The sequence below is a fragment of the Sceloporus occidentalis genome, unplaced genomic scaffold, assembly GCF_023333645.1.
Source record: "Sceloporus occidentalis isolate IW3139 unplaced genomic scaffold, rSceOcc1.0.p SCAF_1, whole genome shotgun sequence".
NCBI classification, from domain to species: domain Eukaryota; kingdom Metazoa; phylum Chordata; class Lepidosauria; order Squamata; family Phrynosomatidae; genus Sceloporus; species Sceloporus occidentalis.
In genome coordinates this window covers 162,740,431-162,759,490 of record NW_028316981.1, presented here as the reverse complement: position 1 = coordinate 162,759,490, position 19,060 = coordinate 162,740,431, and the positions used below count along the sequence as shown (strand labels likewise).

The 19,060-nt window shown below is 43.5% G+C and overlaps 1 protein-coding gene across 1 annotated transcript; it reads left to right on the top strand.

Moving 5' to 3' along the window:
- Positions 1-7,287: 7,287 nt before the first annotated feature.
- On the top strand, positions 7,288-18,719 carry LOC149322595 (retinol dehydrogenase 7-like). The gene is made up of 5 exons (XM_089529167.1): positions 7,288-7,303; positions 11,022-11,336; positions 14,581-14,839; positions 16,525-16,682; positions 18,496-18,719. The coding sequence occupies exons 1-5, from the start codon at positions 7,288-7,290 to the stop codon at positions 18,717-18,719; spliced, it is 972 nt and encodes a 323-aa protein (XP_089385293.1).
- The last annotated feature ends 341 nt before the right edge of the window (positions 18,720-19,060 follow it).

Below are 19,060 nucleotides of genomic sequence, written 5' to 3'. Positions count from 1 at the left end.
TACTACACATGCCTGAGCTGCTGCTGCCCTCTAATGGGCACACATTTAAAAAGCTCAGCTCTAGAAATTCTTCCTGCAGCTGAAGAAGTTCTCCAGACAGTCTTTATGAATATTAATAAAGCTATGACAGCAGCAAGAACTACTATCACCATGAACCTTTACCCAAATGTTGCCCTTACATTTCACATTGCCACATTTTTGTTAGCCACCTGAAAAATATGGCTATATGGATCTTATGTTAATACAGTCTGCCCTCCATATATGCGGATTTGCCATTCGCGGATTTGAGCATCCGCTGATGGCAAATCAGGAAATTGATCCCAATGGCAGCGTGCGTACACGCACGCCGCCAATGGGGACAATTTCCTTCTCCTCCCTCCCCTCCCTCGCTTCCCTCCTCCCTTCCCTCCCTGCCTCCCTCCCTGCCTCCCTCCCTTCCCTTCCCCTTACGTACCTTTCTCTCTCGTCGCAGCAGCTTGGCCTCCGCCGCCGCCACTGCGGGGGAAGTCGGGTGGCGGCGGCGGAGGCCAAGCCTCGGCTTCCTCGCCGCCGCCGTGAAAGGGCGCGATGGTGGTGCTGGAGGCCTCTTGGCCCCCAACAGCACCACCACCGGGCCTTTCCCGCGCGGCGGCGAGGAAGCAGGGCTGCCACACCGGAGGTCTTCAAGGCCTCCCATGCCGGCATCCGGCCTCCTCCAGGCCTCCGTGGCCATGGAAGGGGCGGGTGTCGGTGCTGGGGCCTCTTGGCCTCCAGCACCGGTATCCAGCCCTTCGGCAGCGGCGGAGGCCTTGAGGAGGCCAGATGCCGGCGCGGGAGGCCTTGAAGGCCTCCAGCGCCAGCACCCGGCCTCCTCCAGGCCTCCGTGGCCACAGAAGGGCCAGGTATCGGTGCTGGGGCCTCTTGGCCTCCAACACCTCTACCCGGCCCTTCCGCGGCGGCGGAAGCTGGGTGCTGGTGCTGGAGGCCTTGAAGGCCTCCCGCACTGCTGCCCTCCGTGCCTCCTCTTCCAAAAAAAGGCGCGGAGGTGGAGAAGCGGAGGCGCAGAGGGCAGCAGCACCAGAGGCCTTCAAGACCTCCAGCACCACCACCCAGCCTCCTCACCACCGCTGCCGCCACGGAAGGGGCATGTGTCGGTGCTGGGGCCCTCTTGGCCTCCAGCACCGGTATCCTGCCCTTCCACAGCGGCAGAGGCCTGGAGGAGGCCGGATGCCAGCGCGGGAGGCCTTGAAGGCCTCCGGCGCGGCAGCCCTGCTTCCTCGCCACCGCGCGGGAAAGGCCCGGTGGCGGTGCTGTTGGGGGCCAAGAGGCCTCCAGCACTGCCATCGCTCCCTTTCATGGCGGCGGCGAGGAAGCCGAGGCTTGGCCTCCACCGCCGCTGCCGCCACCCAACTTCCCCCGCAGCGGCGGCGGCGGAGGCCAAGCCGCTGCGACGAGAGAGAAAGGTAAGTAAGGGGAAGGGAAGGAAGGGAGGGAGGCAGGGAGGGAAGGGAGGAGGGAAGTGAGGGAGGGGAGGGACAAATGGGACTTGAGCATACACGGATTTTGTTATATGCGGGGGGGTCCGGAACGGATCCCCCACGTATAACAAGGACTCACTGTACAAATAAGAATTTTGTCTCTTTCAAGTACTCTAGACCAGTGCTTTTCAGGCTATGTGATGTGGGGAGTCAAAATTTTCCCCAAAATGTGCCAGGAACTGATACCAAATTTCTGCCCATCAGCTACAACTGTCCCCCCCCTCCTTCTTCCCTGGAACCTCTCAGTGGGCCATCAGCTGATGGCTTGCAGATGGACAGCAGTCCATGGACCATCACTTTGAGTTGCACTGTCCTCATTTGAATTCAATATTGCATCTGCATGTTTAAAGAAAGGATGTGGCCAAAGATGGGACTGGATGGCACCAAAGAAGTAGAGCTGAAGAAAAGAGAGGGGGCAGGGTCACAGGATAATAACTCTGCCCTTTGCGTATGCAAGCCCCTGTGGAAAAGACTCCTTGCCATTTATATACCAGGTGCTGTTTCTATTTTCTTCTCCCTTTTGCTGACTAGCCTCCTTGAATTTATAGCTTCATTGTCCTGAGGAGTTTTCTGTTTTCCATGTGCTTGCTTTACCTACTTTGTACAGGGATTTGTATAGGATTTACCTGTTTTGTACAGAGAATTTTTGTCCCTTCATCTTTCTTAATAAAAAAAATTCAACATCTGCAAATTTCTCTATAAAAGTAATGGAAAGAACTTGAGATTTTAATGAGAAAAAAACTGGCAGTTTTGTCCATTCAGCCCCATAATTTTGGTCACTCCACTTATCAAAGCCTGGGTTTGAATCCCTGTCTCTTTAACATCAGCTTTGTCTGCACTGCAAAAATAAGGCTGTTTGAAACTGCTTTAGCTGCCATGGCTCAGTGCTATGGAATCATTGGATTTGTAGCGTTGGGAAATATTTAGCTTTCTCTGTAAGAGAGAGACTCACTGGGGGGATTACTGCAGCTGGGATAGCACAGACTCAAGCTATGTCTGCATAGGAATATTTCTGCACTGAAATATTCATGTGCAGAAAATTCTGTTTTCTGAACAAAATACCATCTGTTAATTTTATACAGAATATGTACTAAGTTTCAAATAGTCTTCAAAAATGGTGTGGTTTTTTTAAAGACTTTTTTATAGCAGGAAGAAAATTTCTGAAATTACTCATTGCTACCTTCAAGAAGAAACTTAGGCTGCATTTGCACTGCAGAAATAACCCAGTTTGACACCACTTTAACTGGTTCAGTGTTATGGAATTCTAGGTAGTTTGTTGTGGCACCAGAGATCTCTGACAGAGAAAGCTAAATGTCTCCCAAAACCAAAGTTCCCAGAATTCTATAGTATTGAGCCATGGCAGTTAAAGTGGTGTCAAACAGGATTATTTCTACAGTACAAATACAGCATTTTTGAGCATCCCTAGGCAAAACTAAGACATATCTGGAAAGTTATTTCTTAAGTAGATATAGCTACATGGCTTAGCCCATGAGGCAGCTGTCAACAGTAGTCAACATATGACTGTTCCAAAAACAGTTCTTGTATGCTGTGTCAAGTAACTTTAGACAAGCAACAGGCAAGTTCAAAGATTTGGAGTAAAACCCAAGATGGTTAATCTACAATCTTTCTGTAGCTGCTAGAATTTAATGGATGTTCCAGGAGTAGGGAGAAAATTGGTACTATTTGTGTGGCAGGTTTTCTTTTTTCTTTCCCTGCAATTTTATATCTGTCTACAGACTCCCATTTCCTTATGCAGTGTTTTGCAGGTAATTTCAAACTTTAATAATAGATTTGAGTGCTTACTTGCTTGCTGGATCTGGACCCAAATCATTAGAAACACAAAGTGCTCCTTAAACCCAAATGCCCTCCTATGCCAAATTATGTCCCCATTTTTTATTATTTTCATTCTGCTTCCAATCAGCCAAGCCAATCAGTTACATAAAGTCCTTCTATTTATTTATGTAACTTCACATTCATTACGATCAAAAACTGAATAGTTACAACTGCACCTATTAATTCTAACAACTACACTTTCTATGGTCTTCTAACCTGTCCTTTCTTGAGGAAGAAATGGGGAAGATTGTCTTGCGCCTTACCTACAGCAGAGACCAATATGGATCATCAGCATGGACAGAATGCCAGTTCTGCTTTGTTGTCAGTTCCACCACCATCCAGAACCTCTTTAACCCAGGCTCCATGAACTGAATGGAAGAAAGAAATACAAAACAAGGTTCAATGTGGGATAGTGATGTCCTTCTGCTATGATTGGCCTAGCTTAAACACAACTCAGAAGTAGAGGCCAGAATCCTGTAGGGGACTTATGTCTGTAAGTGGATTTACATCTGTGGGAAATAGAACTGGGTAGTTTTGTTACCCAGTACCTACTAAGGGACTGCTTTTATGTTACTACAGTCAGCCCTCTATATCTATGGATTTTTTTAATCCATGGATTCAAGCACCCATTGCTTGAAAAAATTCCAAAAATATATACATTCCAATCGGCAAGCCTTCATTTTGCCATTTTATGTAAGACACAGCATTTTACTATGCCATTGTATTTAATGGGACCTGAGCATCCATGGATTCTGGTATCCAAGGAGGTTCCCGGAACCAAACCCCAGTGGCTACCAAGGGCCCACTGTACATAAGGGAGTCAACAAAGTGACCAGTGTGCATTGGGACTGATGTACATTGATACACACTATCAGATGTCCTGAGCCTTCACCTCAGGGTAATTAACTCATGGTTTTGCACAAAGTTTCTAAGAAACTCCAGCAAAACTATATTGTTCAGATGCCCCCCTGTGCTCCTTATATTGCCAGTGGTTGCTCCATGTCTGATGCGGAAATGGGGTGCCTGACCATGTGGGTGCAGCCAGGCGCCCGTTTCCATTTCAGATGCTTGGGGAGCTTTTTAGTAAGACCCACAGCTGGCAAAATAATGAGCAGTTTGCTAATCTCGAGCCCAGGGTCGGAGAGCAGACTGGTGTATGAACACCCCTGTGTCCCTGAGCCAACCCGAGTGAGAGCACAAGTGCTGGGAAAGCATGGCCAGGTTTCATTTTTATCGATTTAATTGTTTTTATGTACAGTGCTTTATAAATAATAATAATAATAATAATAATAATAATAATAATAGGCACAAACCTGTGCTTCCTGGCCCATCTGCTCAGGTCCTCATTTCCATCTCATTTAGTGACTCTGGCAAATGTGGAGAGCCTACTATTATGTATAATAAAATGGCCCACTCTGAGAAAATACTATGGGGCATCCCTGAATATCATTTCTTTGGATTTTTTTATTTTATTTTAATGGCATACTCTTCCTGAAGTGGTAACAGAATTAGTGCTTCTAATTTTATTTTCCTTCAGGTAAGAGAGCCTTGGAAATGATGTATTTATTTTATTTACTCATTCTTAAAATTATACATTCGTACTCATTAAAAAATGTACTAACTCTTAAAATTATTTGATCCATATAATAAAATTATGTTAGTATAAGAAGATACTTTAACAGGTTAATCTTTTTTTTTTTTAAGTGTGCTTATGCTAAATAAAATTTGTTAATTATAAGGTGTCATAAAAACTGCCATCTTCTTCCTGTGGCATTATAGCTCTCTGGAAGAATGCATTTCTAGGTTCATCTTGAACAAGCTTTGTTTGTACCCTTTGATAGTAGTTTGGGCTTTAAAGGCTTGGATAATAAAGCCCATGTCATTCTAGAACATTCCTCTGTCTGCACCAACCTGTACCATTAGATTATAGATTGCCTTAGAGCCAACTGAACTGATACATTTTCCTTATAGAGAGATGAGGGTAAAAGGGAAGGCCTGAGGTAAGATCATAGGGGAAGCAGATTACTACAGGAAATAGGTTCAAAGGTCCTTGTGTGGAACAGTGGAAAGAGCCCCAGTAGTTATCCCTCGAGGGGAAAAGAATCAGGTTTCTAGAGAGGCAAATATGTGAGTGGCTATCACATCGGCATAGATCACAAGTGTCCAGGAATCAATTCCAACAGACTTAGGCCCAGAGCAGATGGGCCAGGAAAGCACAGGCTGAGCCCATGCTTTTCTGGCCCAGGTGCTCACCTGGGTAAGTCCCCCGGCTGGCACGGGAAAGGGTAGGTATCCAAAAACCTGTCCTTAGGCTGGCCCAGGGACCTGCTACGGACATCTGCCCAGTACCTTTCTGCACCTTTGATCCTATTGAGAAACACTGACAGGGTGCATGGGTGTGGACCGCACTGGGTGGCATCACAGAGGGGATGACACTCAGTTGGGCCCTTACCAGTTTTCCTTGGGAAAGTCCATCTGCAGCAAGTAGCCGAGTCAAGTGCAGGCATGCCCCCAGCCCCTTCTTGCCGCAGTAATTAGGGTTGGGGCGCGGCACATGCTCAACCCATCTCTTCACCACAGCCCAGTTTTTCTCAGGGGAGAACCGGGCTGCAGCAAGGAGTCAGGTCAAGTGCACATGCAACTCCCACCCCTCCTTGCCATGATCTAGTTCTTTGAGGAAAACTGAGCTGCAGCAAGGAGGAGCAGGAGGTTGCACACGCACAGACCAGCTCCTTGCCATGGTCTGGTTCTCCTGAGGAAAACCAAGCTGCGGCAAGGAGGGGTAGGAGGACACATTCTCAGCTTCTTGGCCTGGCTGCCCCTGCCCCCACCTCCTTGTGGAAGCCATGCCCCTTCCATTTCTGAAGGCCCACCCCTTCCAGTTCTGAAGCCCTGACCTTGCCCTGCTCAGTAGCCCCAAACCACCTCGCACCATAATCCACGACACCACTGCTGAGAAGCTCCTCGTTGCCGTGTTTCACACAGAAATGGAGCACTGATTGCAACCACATGGGCAGGTGCCCTGTTTCCACATCAGACGCAGCAACAGGGGTTTCCTAGTAGGAGCAATGGTGCAAAAAGGCAATGACTGTGTAGCAGCCATTTAAACAGCCAGGGTTTGCTGCAGAGTTTCCAGGAAACTCCACTGCAAGCCAGGGGTCAACTTGACCCACATTGAGGGCTGAATTCCCTGGGATCAGGCTGAATCCAGTGTATGTTCAATTTGTCAGGATCCAGCCCAGGATCCATGTTCAGTCTGCCAGGAGCCAGCTCAGGATCAAGCCCAATGCAGGCCAAAGATTTTGGTCTGCATTGTCCAAATAGGACAATGCGAGACCAGTGGAGAGATGGGCCTTTTGACCCATGCAGACAGACTCTTAGTGGTTGTTGTGGAAAGATGTGTCCTATATGACATCTCGCATGGTAGCTTTTTAATGCTCTGGGAGAAACTAGTCCATTTTCCAGGGTACATTTTAATCCTATCTGCACCTTCTGTAGGGATCCACCAGCCCATCATATGAAACAGCAAATGGCATTATGCTTTCTAGAGATATGAGGAGAATTTTTTTCTGCAGAAAATTTTCCATCCCTAGATATTATCCATGGATGTTTAGCCATAGTTATCTAGGCTGTTGTACTGCACTCCATCATGTTAGATAGGCTAAATATAGGATATGAAGTTTTTGGGGGAAATAAAGCAGCTTCAAACCATCTTGATGCCTACCAGTTTGTATGATGCACAGGGCCAAACAAGGAGGAAACCAACACAAAGTCATGCTCTGTGGCTAAAAACCAGAGCAAAAAGAAGCCCTGACACTCTGCTTTAATGTGGAAAATGTGTATCATCACACCAGAATATAAGCACAGAATATAAGCAGAATGGCATGAGTGCAGGAATGTGGTAAAGCCCAGGCAGTGTATGGAAGCAGCCTGGCACATGCACCCTGGAATCTGTGAGATGCAACTGCCGGCACTATTGATTGTCATACTTTTTTTCATTTGAGCACACAGGCGCACGAGACCATGGTAATCTGACCCGGTTCGATTCCCAGGCAGAAAAGCTGTGGAGCTGTGCACCCCTTACCTGCCGCTGCCGTCACTTCTGCTCTGAAGGCCCCTACCATGGCCTGTAAAGGTTGAAATGGAGTGCCTGGCTATACCCATGTGCCCAGGCAGCCCCTTCCAACATCACAGGCCATGGTGGGGGCCTTTAGAGTGGATGCAACAGCTGTAGCAGTTAAGGGGTGTACGGGGACATGCAGTCTGCCATGTTGTCTCCTGGAATCTCCATTGCAAACAGCTGGTCTTTTTAGACCATGTTAAGGGTCCTTTGGGCTGGGGTCAGTTTGGAACCACCAGATTGGCATCCAGAGTGGCAAATCCCAGCCTGGGACTATTGGTCTCCATTGTCCATACAGAATGACACCAAGTTGGGAGGAACATGTGCCTTTTGGTGCATGCAGTTAGTCCCATGATCTTTCCTGTGAATGAACTATAAGACACATTTCCCTGGTTGTAACTTGTCAAGTGAAACAGGATTTTAGTAGGGTAAAAGCCATATGGATCAGGGTCACCCAGGCTAAGGAGTAGGTGCCAACCACATCACTTTAGTGTTTATGGAAAGTATGAAAATTAAAAATGAATAAATGGAGTATTATTCTGATCTCACTGTTCAGCAATGAGTGTGTTATTGTTAATGAGCCAGCCCTGGTTAGCACTGGGATGGGAGACTGCCAATAAATCCCGAGTGCTGTAGACTGTGTTTCAGAGGAAGGAACTGGTAAATCTCTCTTGAGTCTTCCTTGCCTAAGAAAATCCTATGAAATTCATAGAATAACATAAATCAATAGGCAACTTGAAGGTACATATACAATTACTGTGGATTAAATTATATGAATAGTGCAATGGCATTTGTATAACAACAAACTGTATATTAAAATTAAAATAAGAACAAACAAACATCCAAAATAGTTGATAATTTGCAGGACAGACTCTGCTAGAGCCTGTGAATATTGGGAAGCCAGAAGCTGCCATTCCCTCATTTTGAAATTATGGTGGGCTAAGGGTTCTCTGAAAGAGAAGCCATCCTCTGGTTTAAGATTTTTCCATTTGTAATCCTGCATTTGTGTTTGACCTTCCTAGGTTGTGTAATTAGAACACAACACCTACTCTGACTAGAATTAGAATATGCTACTAATTTTAAAAAAATAAATCAGTGTTTCCAGCACCTGCTTTAGGAAATGATAAAAATGCATATTAATATATGGTTCTAAAGATACTTGATGGCCAAGTGCTGCCAGCCTTTCTGCCTTTCTCTTTGGCAGCATTAGAAGCAGAATGGAGAAGGCATCCATAAATGCTTCCTCTGATGTTCAGTACCAAATCTAAAACATTTTTTCTTTTCTTTTTTCTTTTCTTTTTTCTATTACCCAGATAAATTCTGGACTGGCCGTGCTGGCCAATTGGCCGTAATAAAGTTATTATTATTATTCTGGACTGGCAGGTTTCCTGTTCAGCTTGCACCATCTACAGAGCCTCAAAAAAAGCAACAGAGAAGAAACCTGAGACCATAAGGAAATGATAAACTCCACTCAGCCCCTACAAATCAAGGGTTCAATGACCAAGCCAGGCTTCAGTGTCAGAACCCATCTAAAGCTGGTAGAGCTGACTAAAACAAATCCACCACCAGGAGCTGAAGACTTTACAGGAGAGGTAAGGGAAAAATGGAATTCTTTAACTTCTCATTGTTACCCTTTAAATGTATCTCCTTTTCCACTGTGTTAAGGGGCAAGGAATTTCCACCTGTTGCCAGCAACCAGGTATCATAAGATGATACTTATACACTTATATTAATACAATAAGTATAAGTTCTGCATATCTTTGTGTATAGGTTTATTTTGACATATAAATATTTCTGGAAAGAGTGGGGATATACACAAAGCCCAAAGAACCCTCAGAATGTCAGTGGGATTTAACTCCAAATAAGTCTGTTTGACACTCCACATGTTAGGTCCAAAACACACTGCAGAAATAATCCCTTCTGAGACTGCTTTAACTGGCCTGGCTCAATGGTAGTGAATTCTGGGAACTGTAGTTATGTGAGACATTTAGCCTTCTCTTTCAGAGAGGTCTGGTATCACAATAAACTACAGTTTTCAGGATTCCCTAGCACTGAGCTGGGGCAGTTAAAGCAGTCCCAAACTGGATTATTTCTGCAGTGTGTTTGGGACCCAAGTCACAATAACTAACAACTGCTGAAGTTAAAGATATGAGAATCTTTCAGTTTCTGCATTTTGTTCCCATCCTTGCTTTTTATCTTCTTCCAAGATATTGGTGTGGGGTTTCACATGGAAACGCATACAAATTTTTGTTTGAGAGGTTTTTACTAATACAGTCAGCCCTTCATACCAATGGATTCTTTATCCACATATTTAACAATCCATGGCTAGAAAATATTTTAAAAATATATAAATTCCAGAAAGCAAACCTCAATTTTGATATTTTATACCAGGGACACCATTTCAATAGGCAATTGTATACAATAGGACTTGAGCATCCATGGATTTTGGCATCCACAGACTATCCTGGGAGTCTGGGACCAAACTCCAGCGGATACCAAGGGCCCACTGTACATGCATGTATTTAACATTTTAGCTAATAAAGTCATTTCCCCATTGACAAATTGGATTTGTAAGGTTTTTTCCTTCACTTATGCACATTTTTACCCATTCATGTTTAAAATTAATGCAGTTTCATCTCCACTTTGCTCATCATGAATTTGCTCCTCTCTTTCAAAGGCTTACTCCATTTTTGGTTACAATTAGATCAGTCCTATCAGTGCCCCAGCCCTCCTTGTTTATCCATCTACATTTAGGGAGACTAGATGCAGTTGTGATTTGGTGCATTCTCTTCAGATTAAAAGATGGCCCCAGAAACATGCACACAGACCTTTCCTCTGAATATCAATCCATTTATCCACATCTATAAATACAAAGGAAGCCTCTCTGGTTGTCATTACTTTTTGCACTCAGTGGCCTAGTATCAGTTTGTAAGCACACATTATTCTGCTTGCTTAACTTGATCTACTCGTTTAGCTTCATTCTGCTGATAAGGAGCATAGTACATGTCCAGGCTATGTCAAAAACAGTGTTCAACCAAGATTTATGTCAAAGGTGGAAAGTATTCCTCACATGTTCAGATATTATTTGTCCTTGGGTCCATTTTTTAAAACAGAAGGCAGTTACTTTCTCAGATGAATGGGACTCTGGAGAATATCAGAGGGATTGCTTAGTTAGGCTGATATGGTATTATATCTTATGATTATCCTTAGTATTTCAAAAAATTCTTTGAGTACACAAAGCACTTTTTCTAGATTAGTTCAGACATCATTTACAGCAGGGGTGGTCACCTGACCATTTTCTTTATTTAATACATCCTTTACCAATTATATTCCTCCTGGTGGGTTAGTAGGGTGGTGATCCTACACTGGGAGAAACAGGATTTGTCCACAGGACCAGCAAACCCTTTCTCAGGCTCACTTTATACTCTTTGAAACTTGTTTACAATCATTAGTTTAAATTTTGAGAATCTCATAATCAACATGGCCCTGATGAATACATAATAATCCAATTCTAAATTCCACTATTATTTTTTCTTTCTTATAGGTTTTAGCCATGTGGATCTACTTGGCTGCTCTGCTAGTGGTTTACGTCCTGAGCCGATGGTATCGGGAGAGACAGATCATAGAGAACATGGCAAAGAAATATGTCTTCATCACGGGCTGTGACTCTGGCTTTGGAAACCAGCTTGCCAGGCAGCTGGATGCTCGGGGCCTGCAGGTATTAGCAGCTTGTCTCACTCAGAAGGGGGCAGAGCAGCTGGAGAATACCACATCAGAACGGGTGAAAACCACCATTTTGGATGTCACCAGCACAGAAAGTGTGGCAGCAGCCACTGAGTGGGTGAAACAACAAGTAGGGGATGAAGGTACAGTCCAAATATTGTTCTCTCAACCAGATTCTGGAAAATCAGTGAAAATGGCTTGGCATGTTTTGATAACCATTGGTGATGGTGTTGGATGGAGAAAGTTTTAACATGCTGAATTCCTAAAAACTTAAATGTTTGAAATTATAAGAGCGACAGAGAGAATGACATGTAATGCTCTGGTTGACACCCTTGCCCATGCATGCCATATGTTGTTGTTGCCTTGTACAAAGCGCACTTAAAAATGCCTTCCAAACCTGTCACTTCCTAGGTATTCACAAATCCCACAATTATATTGTTGGCTGGAAATCCAGCATATCTAGAATGCAGCTGGTTGGGGAAATCTTTCTTTAAAGAAGGAGTAGGAATCATACAAGGGTGGGCTGCATGTTTCTCCTCCAATACTATTTTGCACCCCCTCAGTTTTTTCTCAGCCTCCCCAAAGCCTCACAACTCCCTCCAGTTTAGCATTTTTAAACACTGGGATATTTTTCACCCCAAAGTTGTAAAGATCATATTTATGCATCTGTCTGGGGGTGGGGGGTGGTAGTAATAGAAACATCTCTCTCCCCTTCCCTGTTTCATTTATTTATACATAGTTAAAGCCCAACAACCTCAGGGTGCCAACTGGTTTTCAACATATTACATGGCAAAAAAGGTATATGGATTGGTGAATTAATTTTAAAAAAACACCCTAAAGCAACTTGTGGTTAGAGTAAGACCATCTCAGCGAGCACTTTATGACACATCACTGAAAATCATCACAGCATCAGTTCCCTAAACAATAATATTGTTGTCCATGTTCTATGAGCTAGCATGGTATAGTGGTTTGTGTGTTGGACTATGACTCTGGAGACCAGGGACAATGATTTCAAGGACAGTGCTTCCAAAACTATTTTCCTTTAAATGAGAGAACATGATGATATGTAGTGTTTTTGTTTTATTTACAGAATCATTTCTTTCAGTACTTTTATTTATTCAATAAAATCATGTTACTATTTTGGTGGAGGTGGGTGAGGTGCTACACTTGGTAAAAGACTCTTTGAAGGCTTGCATGGCCGGCGTCCATAATTTTTTGTGGGTTTTTCAGGCTATGAGGCTGTTTTCTGGAAGAGTTTCTTCCTGACGTTTCTCCAGCATCTTCTCTGAAGCCTGAAACCCCCAAAAAACTATAGACACTTTGTTTGTTTTAAGCATCCAGTGACTATATGGACCACATTTAAGCAGCCCTAATTAGATTCTTAAATGAAACAGGGCCTCCTTCACTATGGGAAGACTGATAGTTGAGAAGAAGGTATCCCTAAATATTTCTTATGTTTTTCCACATATCAAATATGTATGCTTTATCATGTTATATGTATAGCAATCTAACTTTAACTCTAAAATAAAAACATAAAACACCACACCCATCTCCACCTGCCTCAGGTAGTAAAATCCAAGAGCCATTCTACATCCACAAAGCCATGATTAACAAAGTGTCATCAAAACCTAGGCAATACAGTCAGGGCATCACTCACAAGGTGAGCACAAATGAATGTGCATATGTAAGCAGAGACTAAACAGAGAATAAACTGGCCTACTACAAGGCAAAAGACCTTCTATCTTGCATCTGATTCCAACACAAAATCTTAGCATCCCAAGTTGTTTCATATTCAGCTATCTGTCAGCAATCAGTTTACCTTTTCCAACTACTATTAACCCTGTGGTCATCCCTCCAGGTCCAGGCCCATGAATTTCTCCTGCCCCTGAAAATCCTTCCCCACAAGCACACCCATGACTGTAAGCCCAGTGAGGTAGCTATGTTAAGTCTTTTGCCAGCAAACAGTTTTGGAGTTTAAAGTCTAAGACATTTTGTTAGGTAGAAGCTTTCATAGACTTCATTTGATGCATCTGATGAAGTGAGCTGTGGGCCACAAAAACTTGGGCATATAACACTTGTTTGGTTTTAATGTCCCACAGAGCTCTTTGTTCTTTTTCCTCTTTCACTACATTATCATAGTGTTATTATTCCACTTGGAATAATATTCCACTGCTATGGCTGCCTCCTGTGGAATCCTGGGATCAGCAGTTTAGGGAGGGACACTTAAAATTCTCAGCCAGAGGTCTCACTAAACTACAAAATCCAGAATTCCACAGGAGGCAGCCACAGCAATTACCTTGGAATAATAGTGCTATAACAGAGTAGTGTGATACTGTCCTGGATGAGTACATGTTTTACACACAGGAGTTCCCAAATTCATATTGAAGTAGTGTTCGAAAAAAGTCTTCTAATTGGAAAGCTCCTGTTTTACAGACAACAGAACAGATCCTTTGTAGTTCCGGTATAAGGCAGAGTCATAAATTAAGCCGGGTCTCCATCAGCATGGGAAGTCAGAGAGATGGTTAAGAAGAAGGTGTTTCTAAACAATCACTGCATCTTTCTCCACAGACTCTGTGGCTTAATGAACAATGTAGGAATTACACATCTAACATAATCAATGGACATGTGATTTGGGGCAATGGCGAAAGTGAATGCTATTGATGAAAGGGTTCTGCTGAAAAAAGAGGAATGGTTCTTGAAATTAAAACCTTTGGCCCGATTAATCTCAAATGAAGAAGTGGGTGATCTTCCACTCTTATAAAAATTTTCAGAATTTAACATTATTTATTTTCATAAAACTTCCCCAAACTTCCATTTTTTTTCACTTTCCGATGAAATCTCCCAGTAATTTAAAATCTTTCAGAGAGAGTTTTCAGACAGTTTATTTCCTTTTAGACCAGATATATCTATGTGCCCTTGAACATGATCGCTATTTTCTCCCTACCTATTCACATACTTTCACTCTGCCAGTAAATGGTTTTGGAGTTCCTAGCTCAGAGGTTTCTGTAGCTTTGATCTCAAGGGGATAGGTATAGGCTGTGAGTGATGTACAAATGTATCCATGTTCATGCAAGTAGGTATCATGTTTTGAACTTGTATCTTTGCGTGATTTTTCTATATATACACCTGAAAAGGGCCTTAAGAGCTACTGTGGGCTGGAATTCACTGGACCTTTTAGCCAATAAAAGACTGTTTGTTTGTTTGTTTGTTTGTTTGTTTTAAGCATCCAGAGATGTGTCTCCTGTTTGTTTAGAAAACAATGCAAAGTTACATGCGCCAAGTTTAAAAAGGCCTAATTAGATTCTTAAATGAAACAGAGCCTCCTTCACTATAAGAAAATGGATGGTTGAGGAGTAGATATCCCTAAAGACTTGTTTTTCTCCACAGGACTCTGGGGCTTGGTGAATAATGCAGGGATTGCATGCCCACTGGCCCCCAATGAATGGTTGAACAAGGCTGACTTTGCAAAGGTCCTGGAGGTCAATCTGCTTGGAGCAGTCGACGTGACACTGCACTTGCTGCCTCTTCTGAGGAAAGGCCAAGGAAGGCTGGTCAATGTGAGCAGCATGGCTGGAAGACTTGTTTTTGGTGGCGGAGGCTACAGTCCTTCAAAATTTGCCATGGAGGCATTCTCTGACAGTCTCAGGTAAATCACACAGTTTATTTCAGGGCTCAGAGCTGAGGAACAAAGTTAGACACCAAAGCCAAACTATGTGAGAGTCAGCAAGATTGTTGTTGTTCAGGAAGACCCCTAACTGAACAATTTTATGGTTTTTCAATTTTTCTTTTTTTAAAGGCATTTATTTCCTATTTTGATCAACTTTCGTGAGCAGAACTGGTTTAGAATCAGAGAACACTTCATTCTAGACATAGGAATCATCCAGCCTATGCATGCAGCACCCAAAGACCCATATCTTCTTCCCCAAAACAAAATCCAAAGAGTAAAGGGAGATAATTCTTCCATAACTTTCAAGGAGGGGGGAGTGGACTTTTCTTCTAAAATAAAGTATGAGATATGTACATCACTTGTTTTAGCAAAAATAAAACAAAACAATAGTTTTTGTGGGTTTTTTGGGCTATGTGGCCATGTTCTAGAAGAGTACACAGACTTACATGGAAATCACTCCTCCCAACCCAGCATCATACACACACACACACACACCACTCACTTCCATGCCAGCATCCTCTGAAGATGCCAGCCACAGATGCTGGTGAAACATCAGAAACAATTTTTTCTAGAACATGGCTACATAGGCCGAAAAACCCACAAAAAATTATGGATGCTGGCCATGAAAGCCCTTCACAAAACAAAACAAGTTTTAAAAAACTGTAAGTGATACCCTGATCACTTTGGGGTTTGCTAGAAGAGCTGGTGCGATCTGCTGCAAGTCCAGAAAAGTGTGCGTAAAAGCCTTAGAGCTCTCTGATGTCCCTATTCTCACTGTAGACCAGTAGTTCTTAACCATTGGTCTATTGTGGCTCTCCAGGTTTTTGGACTTCAACTCCAAGAAGCATTAGCCAGTTCGGTCAACAGTCAAGAATTCTGGAAACTGAAGTCCAAAATATATGGAGGATGTTGGGACTCACTATTCTAAACCATCCATCTCATGGTTCAACATGTGACCCAGCTCCACAGAGAGTGAAGTTGTTCTTGCTCTGATGCCTCTTAGCACTCCCTTCTTTCTGTTTCTACCATTGCCAATCCTGCTGCTGATAAGGAGTGAGAGAGGTCTGCCATTTTCCTTCTATCTCAGCCCATGGCTGTGTCCATCCTTTTCAGACTGCTTTTTGTCTAAGAAGGTCATCATATTATGTGTCTGCACTCTAGCCCATATAATTTGTTTTCAATAGTAGATTCCAGTTGCAGACTTTGCAGTAGTGCAGAGAACTCATTAAACATCATGTGTGGGAAAAGGTTAGGCCAGCGGATGTCTTCCTTTGGTTGGCCCAGTTTAGTTCTCCCTAGTTTAGAAGCTTGGTGTAATGGTTTGAGTGTTGGACTACGACTCTGGAGAACAGGGTTTGGATCTTGACTTGGCCATGAAAACCCATTGGATGATCTTGGGCAAATCAGTCTCTCTCAGCCTCAGAAGATGACTATGGCAAACCTACCCTGAAGAAATTTGCCAAGAAAACTCCATGATAGGTTCACCTTAGGGTCGCCATAAGTCAAAAATGACATGAAAGCACAACAACAACAACAAGATTTAGGATTATATTTCAGTTCCCTTGATTTAAAAGTGCTCTGATAGGGTGTCTGTGCTGAGGTGGAGGGAGAGATTCTACCTCAGGAAAGACTGTTCCTTCTTCAACTGCTGATTTTTATTCTAGGCGTGAACTATATCCATTCGGCGTTAAAGTCAGCATCATTGAGCCAGGTGGTTTTAAAACAGGAATTGGTGCTCCTGTACCTGACTCCCTCAAAATGCTATGGAGCAGGCTGCCTGATGAGGTGAAAGCAATCTATGGAGAAAAGTACTTCAAGGCCTGTGAGTATTATTATATTTTTTTAAGCAAGGGGGCAAATACATTGAGCCTGGGATGGTGAAACTGGAAAGACTGTTCTTGGCTAACAAGCAAAACTCTTTTGAGAAGTCAGTGTTATAGTATGTAAAGCTACTGGATGCTACAGTTTTCCAGATTCTGTTTCTAGTCCACAGTGGAATACGTCTGCTGGGGAATCATAAAAAGTCATAGTCTAAATGGACTGAGGATGCATCTACACTGTAAAAACAATGCAGTTTGATACCACTTGTAACTGCCATGGTTCTATACTACAAAGGGCTCTTTCACATGGAGGAGGAAAGCATTATTAAAACATGAGTAAATCATGCTAATAGCGTGATCGGTGCGGGGGGGGCGGGGGAATGATCACACCCATGCCTGCTTCTCTCATTCGTGTCCTGTGCATAAACTGTAATGGATGTGTCATTGGGTAATAACAGAAACTCCAGTCCATTACAGTTTATGTACGGGACACAAACAGGAGAAGAGCACAGGAGTGTGATAATCCCCCCCCCCGACCATGCTATTAGCACGATTTAATCACATTTTAATGACACTTGCCTCCTGTGTGAAAAGCATTTGCAGTTTTGTGAGGCATCAGCACTCTTTGGTAAAGAAGGCCAGTGTCTTTTTAAAGTACATATCCCAGAATTCCGTAGGTTTGAGCTACAGCACTTAAACTGCAATATTTCTACAATGTAGATGCACCTTTACTTTCCCAGCTCTGCTCTGATGCATGTGATTCTGCTCCTGAGAAAGCACAACACATCTTAACTCAGTCCTTCAGCTCCCAGCTGCCTGGATCCATCCAGAGATCTAGGATGATCATCATCACCATGACTTTGATCATGATCATGATCATTATGGTGATTAGGACAAGAAACAGTTGCTGTAAACTGAGAGCTACCACCGCTGCTTTTTCGAGCATCCCCATAGAAATACATTGATGTGTCTGAATGGTAAGAAGCCCTAGCAAGTATGCTTTTCCCACTTCTTTATTTGTTTACTAAAATGACTGCTGTCCCACACATAGAGAGACACATTTGCTGAGTATGTTGAATGCATTTTTACCATTTTTATAGAAAATACATAAAACAATCCAGAGGGTAGATGGGTGTAGGCCATGGGGTGTGGCGCTCCAATGGCCTGTGGGAGTTTGCAATGGGCTCCCCACCCCTGGCAGCTACCCTCCCCTGGCCTAGAACAAAGTGACATTCAGGATGTTGTAGAATGGCAGACAAATGGCAATCCTCACCACAAACAATCTATAGTGATAGGAATAGCATTTACATTTCTATACCGCTTCATACCGAACTAAGCAGACTCTGAGTGGTTTATAAGATGTAAGCCAACTCTCCCCAACAAGCTGAGTACAGTACTCATTTTACCGACCTATGAAAAGATGGAAGGCTGAGTCGACCCTGGAGCCCTCTAGGATCGAACTTACAACACTGTGAACATAGAACTTTGCGGCTGCAGCATTTAGCCACTGTGCCACCAGGGAAATGGCCACCAAGAAATACAGAAAGCAGGCAAGTGTAGCTTTGCCTTTAGCCAATAAAATTCATCCCTCCCTTCCCCCCCCCCCCCCAAATACCCTCAATTCTACCTCCCATGACCTGGATGGAAAAGAAAGGGGCAACAGTAGGGAGCAATGCATCTGACCACTCACCAGCTTGGTGGTATATTCAGCTCTTTTGAACAAAAAGCAAATTCTACCAGGAGTTGACGTCACCAGCTGACTTTTCCTTTTTTCCTTCCTTCCTTCCTTCCTTCCTTCCTTCCTTCCTTATGTAGTTATGAAGATGTTCACGAATAACAAAACACACACGAACAACTACTACCCAGTTACGAATGCCATGGAGCATGCACTGATTTCCTGCTATCCCCGCACCCGCTATGCTGTAGGCTGGGATGCCAAATATTTCTTCATCCCTCTCTCATTTTTGCCAGCCTCCTTTGGAGACTATTTTGCCATTTCTTATTTTCCAAGACCAGCAGGAGTTCTCTCTGGATTGTAGATGCTGCACAAAGAAATTTCCTCAAATGCCACAAGGAATTATGACCACAAGGAATTATTATTGCAAGGCATCTTGATTCTGTTGTCTGTTTTCATCCCTTTAACAGATGGATAGCAAGTGTACTTGTTGCCTTCTACCTTTCTCTGATGGCTTGGGTGGATATGGGGCAAAAGTGAGCAGGGCTAGTATTTAACACAGACCTTCCATGTCAGAAAAAAAAATACCAGGAGAAAACCACCATTTGTACAGGGCCACCTGACAGGCATATATGGGAGGATTTCCTTCTATGATGCTCTCAGATTGTGGAATAATGTACAATAGTCCTTCCACATTCACTGTAG

Bases quoted from the DNA above. Each gene is read 5' to 3' on its own strand.
- LOC149322595 (XM_089529167.1), top strand. The intron at 11,337-14,580 runs GTACAGTCCAAA...TTTTCTCCACAG, and splicing joins ACAACAAGTAGGGGATGAAG to GACTCTGGGGCTTGGTGAAT. The intron at 14,840-16,524 runs GTAAATCACACA...TTTTTATTCTAG, and splicing joins GCATTCTCTGACAGTCTCAG to GCGTGAACTATATCCATTCG.